The sequence below is a fragment of the Saccostrea cucullata genome, unplaced genomic scaffold (assembly GCF_032062105.1).
Source record: "Saccostrea cucullata isolate Sc308-1 unplaced genomic scaffold, CSIRO_AGI_Scuc_v1 ctg11386, whole genome shotgun sequence".
NCBI classification, from domain to species: Eukaryota; Metazoa; Mollusca; class Bivalvia; order Ostreida; family Ostreidae; genus Saccostrea; species Saccostrea cuccullata.
This window is the reverse complement of record NW_026935987.1, coordinates 27,104-38,819: the sequence shown is the minus strand read 5'-3', so window position 1 is coordinate 38,819 and position 11,716 is coordinate 27,104. Positions and strand designations below refer to the sequence as shown.

At 33.3% G+C, this 11,716-nt stretch overlaps 1 protein-coding gene across 1 annotated transcript; it reads left to right on the top strand.

Moving 5' to 3' along the window:
* Positions 1–5,478: 5,478 nt before the first annotated feature.
* On the top strand, positions 5,479–10,204 carry LOC134244401 (uncharacterized; the record flags this gene model as incomplete). The annotated part of the gene is made up of 5 exons (XM_062726674.1): positions 5,479–5,669; positions 6,841–6,864; positions 7,242–9,341; positions 9,501–9,743; positions 9,831–10,204. Coding segments are annotated over 5 exons (2,932 nt in total), but the record flags the coding sequence as incomplete, so codon positions are not given.
* Positions 10,205–11,716: the final 1,512 nt, after the last annotated feature.

The window sequence follows — 11,716 nt, the reverse complement described above, 5'->3', positions numbered from 1 at the left end:
GACGACGTACTTACAAAAAATTTACGACAAGGTTCAGATAAATATCTATCAGATCTGAAAATTTGGTGGGAATCGGTTGAGCCGTTTCTGAGAAATCGCGTGCACAAAATCGGTAAGAAAAAAAATAATAATAATAACTAGAGCAAAGCTCGTTGCAAAGCAACGAGTAGGTCTTCCTTCCGGTTTTAACCGGAAGTGACTTCAACACCAGAAAGCAATGTGATAAGTCGTCTACAGTGACATTATAATTTCAATTTTGCATCAAAACCTACAAAATAAGCTATTTTTTGCTACTTCCGGTTTGACCGGAAGTGACGTCGACGGGCGGAAAATTAATTTTTATGCTCCTATATAACTATATTATCCAAGATATTCACAGAACGGCAAAAATACGCGTTTAAAGACTACTTCCGGTTTGGCCGGAAGTGACGACGGCGGACGTATTTTGACGACGCCAAAAGATTAATCTTGACATTTTGAACAACTTTGCTTCTTTGACGTATTACAAATTCTCAATACTTTTTAGATATAAAGGAAACTCGCTCGGCCCCTATAGGCCCCTCATTTTAGGGGCCAGCCCTTTTTTGGATATACCAGTTGAAAGAACTTGTACATCTATACTCCTTTTGTTCTACATGTCTTAACAAAATATTTCTAGGTAAAAAGTTATCGTAGAAAAGGTGTTAAAAATTTTGAAATTCTTGATAGGTCTATTTTCGGGCCATAGCGAGCGTCGGCGCCTCGTACTTCCGGTAGTTGTGATATACAAAAGGCACTTCTCCAAAGGTTGCTCTAGCATCCCTGAAAATTTCACACTTCTATCTTAAATGGTTTTTGAGAACATTGCCGGACAAAGTGACCCTCTATAAATGACAAAATCGCAGAAATCTCCAAACCGGAAGTGACGTCATCAAAACAAAAAAATGTAAACCTAGATTTTTTGATCTTCTATTTAATCCTGAAAGTTTCATGAAAATTGATTAAGCCGTTTTCGAGAACTCGCGTGCACAAAATATGTAAGAAAAAAAATAATAAAAACTGTGGAAAAGAAACCTAAGAATAACAAAAGGTCTTCCGCTGAAGACGGAAGACCTTAATAATAGGGAAAAAAGAAACCGAACGAAAACAATAAGGTCTTCCGTTGGAGACGGAAGACCTTAATAATAATAATAGGGAAAAAGAAACCGAACGAAAACAACAAGGTCTTCCGTTGGAGACGGAAGACCTTAATAACCTTATGCTTTCCGAATAGATACTTGACTGACCTTTCTAGCTAACGGTATTCGGAATTGCTTTACATAGTATGTATATAGTTATATTACATTTTCCGTATCTTACCCGGCTAACTAATTTTAGAAAGTGACGCTACTGATGCGGAATATGTTTTGTATATAGTTTAATAGTTATATTTCATAGCTTCTCCTATCTTAAGTCGACAATTAAGGATATGTACCTTCTACAGTTAATTCAGTTATCAGGATAGGTAGTAAGAAAATATACAATATACTAACTACTTAGTTTAGGTTAGGCTTAAGTTAATATAAGTTTTAAAGTACTAGGCATTGACATGTTTAAGGTGACGACATACATTAAAACATAATCATATTAGCTAATTAGCAGTAATATACATCACAGCAGTTGAGTTAAAATATTTGATTGTTGTAAAGTTTAACATATATTACTGCACTCTTGCACAATTCAATTAGGTAAATCAGTTGTACACACGATTAAGTTATATACTGGTACAACTGAATCTCACTTGACTAAAACCATAAGTCATGAAACCATTCAGTTACAGGACTCCCATGGAAGTAGGTCAGTGTTAGGTCATAGGTAAGTTATATTCCTTTTGGTTATAAATTCAGTGTTAAACATAGGAATGTATAACATACAACATGGATTGCGTATGGCTAAACATGATCATTTTATCCAATGTGGAAGTTGTATGCGGATAATCATAATTCGTATATCAACATACTGTATTCAATCTTGCCACATACAAACATGTTTATCCTGCAGAACTAAAGTGCTAGATGTAATTCCGGCCAAGTTCATGTGGATACATGAATTAATTAATACGTTTACCATGCCATTTAGATAATACTTATTTCTGGTTTACATTCCTCTTATTTAATTACAGTAATTGTACCTCTTTATCAAATAAAACCGGGAGGAATGTAGGTGAGATTGTGTATATAAATATGTATAGCCATCCACTGTGCTGGCCAGCACGCTTACCTAGTCAGTCCAGTCCAGTCCTCAAACCAGTCACCCACGTGTGTGTGTTACCTATTCCCATCTTCCCAAGTCAAGAGTTTCTGATCCGCTCCGCTCCACATAAACCCTTGACCGAATAGGCTAAGTTTGACGGGGTTTACTGTCACACCATCTAGTGAGACATACACATTTTGAACTCTACTGACCTCTGCTATTGGCCAATCGGGGTATACGAATTCAACAGAAAATTCGAGATAATATTGGAAGTTTGTAATAAATTCGATATAATTCAACTAAAAATCTGAGTCAAACCTTTAACTGTGCTATTTAATGATAATGACGTTATCCTTGGGACTAAAACTGGCTTGTTTTCCTGTTTACAATTTAGTTTAAGTTTTAATAAAACAATGATTTTGATTGGTTCATGAAGACTTTCATGAGGCCAATCAGAGAACGCATTTAACCACGTCAAACTTAGCCTATTCGGTCAAGGGTTTATGTGGAGCGGAGCGGATCAGAAACTCTTGACTTGGGAAGATGCCTATTCCTTGACTTGCTTGTTGTACCTGTACGGTATTCACCATGTAGAATTTGGTTTACCGTCGACACCTTAGTTGTATACTTACTTTAAGGTAGGCGATATTCTTACATAGTAAAATATGTCCATATTTTACTACATAATTGTCAAACTTGTACTTCACACATGTGAACTTTACGAGCCATATGTCATCATTCATAATGTCGAGATAATTATTGTCCATCATTTTAGGGCTGTAATCTGATGATTCTTTTCTGGGTTTTTTTTTAGCTTTCACTATATCTATGTATGCATATAGTGTGTCTATGTGCCTATACTGTGCATGACGCACTCGAATAAAGCATTTTCAAAACAAGTGTCAGTTTAGTGATAATTCCTTGACGATGACTGAGGTGGTATGATAAAATGTCTTACCTTAGTGTTACGTTTATGGCACGTCAAATTTACAAAAATGAATTTTGCGATCGCAAAACACAGATTATCTGATAAATACAGTTTCACGATTTGTAATCTATGGTTTACAACTCATAACTGTATTTAACGATCGTGATTTATGCAGTTTACAGACGTGAATCTATATTTATCAACAAAATCTAATGTTAACGTTATTACAGACAGAAAAATTTAGATTAAAATTCGTACACTATACCGTTAAATATAGTTTTTACGATGAATACTATAGTTAACGAATTGAATACTATAATTTACAGTCGATAAACCTACTTTATCAATTGTGAAAGTAGGTTTAGCTAATTTTGGTGAATTTGATGTGTCATAGACGTTGTAACGCGCCAAAGTCGCCGTCATGGTTGGTTGGAAACCTTATAAGTTACTCTCTGCTGACCGAAAAGCCTTTTTGGTTGAAAGTTAAAAGCAATCTGCACGGCAACATGTTGTTGCATTTATCAATTGTGCAATTCTATTACTAGACCTAATGTAACTTCCGTCAGCCATATCATGATTGCCGAAAAAACTGACTACAAATATGCGAAAACGATGTGTAGAACTCTAATCCATCGTTTGTCAAATGTGATCTCAAAATGTTCATCATCAATATGTAAATGGTTTTGGCTTTTTATCACTTTCCCTACGTGGCACTATATGGTTGAGTAGTTCTGACCAGCGATTTAGTGCACAATAATCAAAATACACATCTGAACAATTTTCATGAAGTCAATTTTTTTTGCATTTGATGTTCTTAAGCGTTTCTTTTTCCTTTCAGTAAATTATCATATAAATAAATAAAAATTATGCTAATTAACTGTTAAATATTTATTGGTGTATCTTAAGCGGTTTCAATTTTAGTGCACCTGTCTACGACCTTTTTCGAACAACCCTCGTATATTCCTTGAAACAGATGAGGAAAGCCACACAATTCAGAGTGTTATTTTTTTCGCTTCCAAATTATTAATCACTTTGATGAAGTGTTAGACTGGATTTAGGGTAGCAGAACAGAGATCACTACACAGAATTCACACTTCATATATTTAATTTTCAGGATATGTTTTCGGGAAAAATTTTAAAGGGTGAAATACCACAATTTACATTAAAACATGATCAATTTGACTGCATCTTATTACTTTCTTTACCATATGATTCAATTGAATACTTAAATCATAAGGAATGAATGAAAAGCTACCCAAGTTCTACTGGTATAACAGGGGTTGGAGCAGATTTACTCATCTTTTTTGACGGCTCAGTTTATAAAGCGTGACATGCAAAACCCAGTTTATTCAGAGTCACTTGAATAACTTTTTAATTCATTCCTTTAATACCTTTGCATCGCTCTCGAACGTGTGCACCTTCTTAACACAGTATATGGCGGTACTTGTTGAACCAATTTGTCTAAAAGATTTACTCAACAAAAATTAAAATGTCTGCGTTAATATCTATTTGACAACAAGTTACATTGATTGATTGTTTGTCTGTTAACGTCCCTCTCAGAATTTTACACTTGATCTGGAGGTGCCACCACTTGCCGGTAGAGAGCTACAAAATTTTGTCCTATGCTAGGCACTCAGGGCCTTTGAGCAGTGAGGGATCTTATTCGTGCCAGCACCAACTGCGACACGGGGCCTTGGTTTATATGGTCTCATCCGCAGGACCGGTCTCCATGTCCCCAGTGGGATTCGAACCCGCAACGTAAAATTTAAGTGAATTCAAATTTTAAAAAATAGTGTTAGGGTAATAACGTCATAAAAGGACTGGCAATTCAATTCCTAAAGTGGCGATTCGTCCCTGATAAAACATTTCACAATAATATGTGTGTTTAGAATTACTTTAAGTATAGTCTCTAAAAATATTGTTAGGGAGTTATTGATGACTTTGTAAAATTATTTAACAATTTCTGTTTTTAGGTTGCATTCATATCTTGATGTCACAAAAAGTTCTTTTTAAAACGGAGTAAAACACAGTATGTCTTTATCAAAGTGCTATACCTCTACACCAGAAACAACAAATACAGCTCAACTAGCAAGTCTGCTCAGTTTAGTGTACTGATGTGTTACGTGATATTTTAAAGACAGAAGTGAAACCATCTGATTTGTCAAGAAAAGTTAAAGAATATATAGACAATTTACAAAAACAAGGAAAGCGTACTCAGCTTGATAAAACACAGTTCAAGATGTCCCCAAAACCAACAAAAAAATACAGTGGTGATTATTCTGACTTAGACATATCTTTATTGTATTTACTTCTACGCAATGTAAGTAATTATAAAATAGCACCACATTCAAAAGGCTGGGAAAGATTCCTGATCCCGGAGACAGAAGTGTTGCAGCCAACATTGAAAGAATTCGCCTTCTCAGAAACCAATACTACGGTCACGCAGCTGATCTGTCCCTATCCGACTCAGACATTGCACAGGAATGGCGAAATATCCGGGACATTGTGGTGGAGCTAGAGCGACACCTAGGTACATCCACGGTGTACCAGGATGCTGTCAACACGATAAAAACCTACCAATGGACCCAGTACAGGAGAAAAAATATATAGATTTACTTGGAGATATGGAGGAATTCCATAGAACCGTCAATTGTATTTCAAGTTAGTAGAGAGTTTCACATGTAATTACTTGATGACCTTTCATGAAATATTTTAGGTATATATATATATATATATATATATATAGAGAGAGAGAGAGAGAGAGAGAGAGAGAGAGAGAGAGAAAGCACAGAGAAATTCACTTTTTTCAAGGATACTCACTTCCGCCCCAGCCCGGGGTTGAACTCTCGACCTACGGAATCTTTCTCCTAGCAGTATAGGAACAGCGCGTTAGACCGCTCGGCTATCTAGGCAAGTTAAAAAACTTGCTTTCGAATGTGCCGATGGAATTGTCACAACGCTGCCCTACACTACACGGTCATTGAGAATGGAAGTGAGATACAGTTATTTGGACATTAGTTCAGAGGATCGTTACCAATACATGTTGTGATGAAATATATATATATATATATATATATATATATATATATATATATATATATATATATATATATATATATATATATATATATATATATATATATATATATATATATATATATATATATTTATTTATTTATTTGCAGATCAAATGCAAATGCGGTCCTTTCGAAGTAAGTTTGTTTTACATTCTGGTTAACACACGCCTGTAAGTTAGAACTTAATTATGAATATTCGGGAAAAGTAAAAAGTGTTGAATGTTCTTTCGTCACAAACAGACACTAATATAGTAAGATATAGAGACATATTTTTCAGTTCCTATTAGTTTAGATGACAAAATGTAATAGTATTATGTTATTCACAGTCGCTTTTTAAAGAAAAGACTTTAGGATAAAAATTAAATATAATGTCATATATTTTTTAATGTAGTATAAAAAATTATTATATAAAAATAGGAAATAAATATTTTTAAAATGTCCTTGTGTCTAACATATATATCCTGGTTTCTTACCCACATTGTGGCATAAATATATTACGGAATTTAATAATAATACTTTATTTATAGGTTTAACCATATTGGTGCAAGCACAATTCTTATCCGTAGCCTTACTTAAAGGTCAGTTTTAATGTTGATTTATGGGTCTTATTTTCTTTTCTTGTAGATCCCACAGTTTCAGGAAAGATTGGTATGTCAGATTTAAAATGTTTAGGTCATATGATATTATTTAGGTATTTAAATTTTCAGAATTTCTTTGAGCGAATAACACAGGCAAAATTTCATTAATGGGGTTCTGCATTCTACAAGTCAAACAAAGTTTGCAAATATATCTTACATGGATGCATAATATCCTTAAAATTACTGATTTGTGTACACTTTAAGTATTACATCATAATTTCCATTTCACTAGCATTATAGCATGTCATAAGAAAAAAGATAATAATTTCAGTGGATGGAAAACCTGGTTAATAAAAAATCAAACAAATACAGAAATGATAAGTGAAAACAATTTAATGATTCTTGTCTATTTTAAAATATATTAAACGTATCTCTTTCTACTTCTAGAAATGATAAAAAAAAGTATAACGACGCATTGTGAAGATATCAGCCCCCTATTTGTAAGAACTCGAGCGTTTGAAAAAGCAAAGGAACTACTAGGCATCAATGGGTATGTCGTCATCGGGGGTAATCCTGGCACTGGAAAATCCACAATGGCTAATTTTTTGATAAAACAGTTGATGGAGGAGGGAAAGGACCCTCTTCAACTCTACAAGTTTAAAGACTTATACAAAAGCTTAGCACCCAATGATAATATAGTGGTTTTTATGGATAATGTGTTCGGAGAATTTTCTTTATCCAGTGATGATGTTCAAGACTTTACAAGAACATCTGAGACGACAAAAGAATTGTTTGATACTGATACAGAGAAGTCAAACTATTTGATACTTACAGTAAGAAGTGATATATTGAAGGAGTATACTAGTAAGGTGGAGGATGATACTTTTTTTGTGTCATCACTGGTTGACCTCTCCAGTAAGACATATGCTTTGCAAGAGAATGAGATCCTCCAATTAGCCATTAAGTATGATGTATGTAAGAACATAGAAGAGAAAGAATTTACCAGAAAAGTTTCTGAAATGTCTTTACCTATAGGATTTCCTCAATGCTGTAAATTGGCAAAGGACATTCAAGAAGATATTTTATCTTTAGCAAAAAATCCTGTTATTTTTTTGACAGGTTACTTCGACAATCTTTTCGAGAAACCGACTGCAAAAAACGCGGTTCTCGTGTATATTCTCCTTAGTGGAGGGGAAGTTGACTTTGAATTTTCCGACAATCGTCAAATGGATTTAGAGAAAAAACACGACTCTTTAGATTTTATTGGTCTTAAAACATCTTTTATAAATGATTTTCAAAAGAGTATTAACTGCTTTGATGGATTTTTGACAATTCGAGACTCAATTAGAAATTCTCTGCAGTTTTCCCATAGTTCTGTGCAGGAAACTCTATTTAATTTCCTGTTTTATTCCAATCCTAAAAAAATGATACAAAATTGCCATCATTCTTTACTACAGATATTTACAACAACTAGAAAATCAAACAGCACAAAAATTATCATAGGACAGGAATTATTTGCTGATGTTATTTGTCGTATCGCAAACGTAATTACCGAAAGATCTGTGGCCGGGTACAGGTCAATATCTTTGCTAGAATTATGGAATGATTCAAACTTCCATGAGCATGTTCTGGAAACAGAACAATGTACTTCACTATTCAAAACATGTCAGGATATCAACAGAGATTCAATGATGGTACATTTTTCAAAAGCAGGAAATAGACGATGGGTTGAATATCTGCTGCCAAATTCAGATGAAAGACAAAGATATAGATCACTTAACGTTGCATGCTCAAAAAACCATCCAGATGTTGTTAATCTCATTTTAGCTTCTGGTGAAGAATGTGATCTGAAAACGTGTTTTTACGCAGTGCAAAGTGGTAATTTAGAACTGTTACTTCGAATGTGCGAGCTTGTTGATCTTCATCAAATTGGCTTAACATTAAATCCTGTATGGAGTGACGTCAGGCATAGTTTACTTCAGGAAATCTGTTTGATGCGACAAACGCAATTCATTGAAAAAATATCGGCAAAATATCCCTTTCTTGTAGGTATGAAAAACAGTCAAGGGGCCAGTGTATTGCATTCTGTAGCTGGTTCTGGGGACAAGTATGCATTTAATCTGCTTTTAAAGTTTGAACTTAATCCATATGAAAAAGATCAAGAAAGCAGCCACACCATTCTTACGTGTGCATGTCAAAATGGAAGACTAGATATGGTGAAATATCTTATTGGGAAGTATCCTGCATTAATTGAATCTCATATAGATCTTCATGGTGGAAGTTTATTTCATATGGCAGCGTTCAGTGGAAAAATTGATATGTTTGAATATATACTGAGTCTTTTTGAGAGTGAAAATTTAATATCCATCGAGAGCGGCATGAAGCCTAATATATATACAAAAGATAAAATTGGCCAATCTATCCTCCATGTTGCATGTAGAAATGGTCAGTTAGATATGTGTAAGTACCTAGTGAGTAGATACCCTAAGTTACTGAATGACCAAGACATTACTGGGGCAAATGTCCTCCATTGTGTTGCACTGAGTGGTAATGTACACCTTTTTCAATATTTTTTAAGTAAAGGCTTGGATATTACTTTAACAACACATAAAGGAGCGAATGTGTTACATATATGTTGTAACGGTGGTAGAGAGGAAATGTGTAGGTTTCTAGTGAACATGTATCCAGATTTGTTACATGTTACAGACAATAAAGGACTCAGTGTCTTACATTCAGCTTCCTTTGGGGGAAATTTAGAAATAATATCTTTTCTAATCAAGAAAGGATTGGATATTAATGAATTGTCAAATGATGGTCTGAATATCCTTCATTTTGCTTGTCTCTGGGAGAAACTTGAAGTTTGTTATTACTTACTAGAAAAATATCCAAAATTATTAGATGTCAAGGACAAATTCGATAACTCTACATTACATTATGCAGTCCTGAGTGGTAATGAAAAAATTAAACAATTGATAATTGATAAGGGGATGAAAATTAAATCCATCGAAAAAAAAGGAGAAACAATTTTACATCAAGTGTGTTGCTATGGTAAAACTGACCATTGGGAATATCTGATCGATTACTATTCCGATTTACTGGCGACAAGAGACAATGACGGAATGACAGTGTTACACTCGGCTTGTTTTGGTGGAAATGTGGAAATAGTTACTTATCTAGTCAGAAAAGGCCTGGATATCAATGCAGTTTCCAATGATGGTCAAAGTATTCTTCATATTGCCAGTAGAAATGGAAAGTATGAAGTTTGTGAGTACCTAGTTAATACATATCCACATTTGTTGAGTATTAAAGATAGCGATGGTAATTCAGTTATAGAGGCTGCCTATGAAATTGGAGACATTGATATGATTCAGTTGTTTATGAAAAATAGTGTTATCAGCCAACATTTATAAATATTAATCTTGACAGGAATTATAAGAAGGATCTGTAAAGAATTTTCCTCAAAGTTGAATGGTGATATGAACAAATCCTTTGAACAGCAATTGTATGACATGTGTCAAATAACGTTCAAAATATCGTACAAAAAAGTGTTTCATTGGATCTTAGGTTGGGTAACATTAAAACTGTAAATGTATTTTTGTATTATATGTATGAGTAGTTAGTTTGGTAGGGGATATGCGTGAACTTTGTAATGATTGATTTAAACATCGTCATCTTTATATACTTGAGCATTTTCATCAAACAATATTGTTAATCAAATGTATATTATATCATGATTGAAATAGTAAAGCATTCCAAATAGATGGAACAGGATTCATCACGGCTATTTTCACCAAAGTAAATGGTTTTCCTTGATGATTCGCCTAATATACCCCCCCCCCCATTAGGCTATACGGTAACCTTCATACTTAATAAGTTGCGTATGAATACAATACAGATTCTCATGTTGCATTAGTAATATACACATGGCGAGGCATACATGCCCTATGGAGATATTTCTAGTTTGTTTTCTCGACTTTCATTTCATGAACTATGTACTACTGATCAAAGTTTTACAAAAGAATCTACGGATAAGGTAAACAATGCTATCAGTATTTAATATCTTGATTTATATCTATTCATTTTTATTTAAATTGCTTTCTAAAAATATCTTATCAAATTCTTATAAACTAGATTACAAAATCTTTTGCAGATAAAGAAGAAAATGATTTGCTAAAGATAGTTTTGAATATGGTCGTAAGTTCAATTTAAAGGCAGAATCCTGATAACGTTTTCCTAACTCAATATTATGTGTAAGGGAACAGTTTCCTATTATTTTGACTATAAAGTGATGATTTTTAGGGCGTGATGATCTGAAATAAAAGAAATAACTTTTAAAAAGATATCAAACAGGAACTTTTCTTTATTTTCTGTTCATTTTGACCATCGCCTATTCATTTCTTGCAACACGGGGAGTTTTTCTCCTTTATAATTATTCCTATTGTTTTCCTTATTTTAATGATTCACACATTGACTCATTAATTCTTTTACCAAAAAATAGTCTATATTCAAAGCATTTTATATGAAACATTTAACCTGTTTTAAATTAGGAGCTTTTTATCTTTTTTTTCAAAAGAGTACTAGTTCCTTATGTACCATATAATAATTATATTTTCATTACCAATATCTGATGAAAAGGAAAGTAAGAAGAAAACATAAATCTTGATCATTGACATATTTTTTAAAATACGTATAACCGTTTGAAATCCTGTCTTTCAAGCACTAATTCATTACATTTTCTAGTATTATTTTGTATGACAACAAATGTTTCTTCATTATAGATCTATACCTAATTTTTTGTTTGAATTTAATGCTGTGATAATGTATAATTGTTATTTCTATTTACTGTTTCTTTTTGTTTTCTTTTGATCATGATCAGATATAAAATTTATTTCTGAAAACTTAAGCCCTGCTTCTTACTTTAA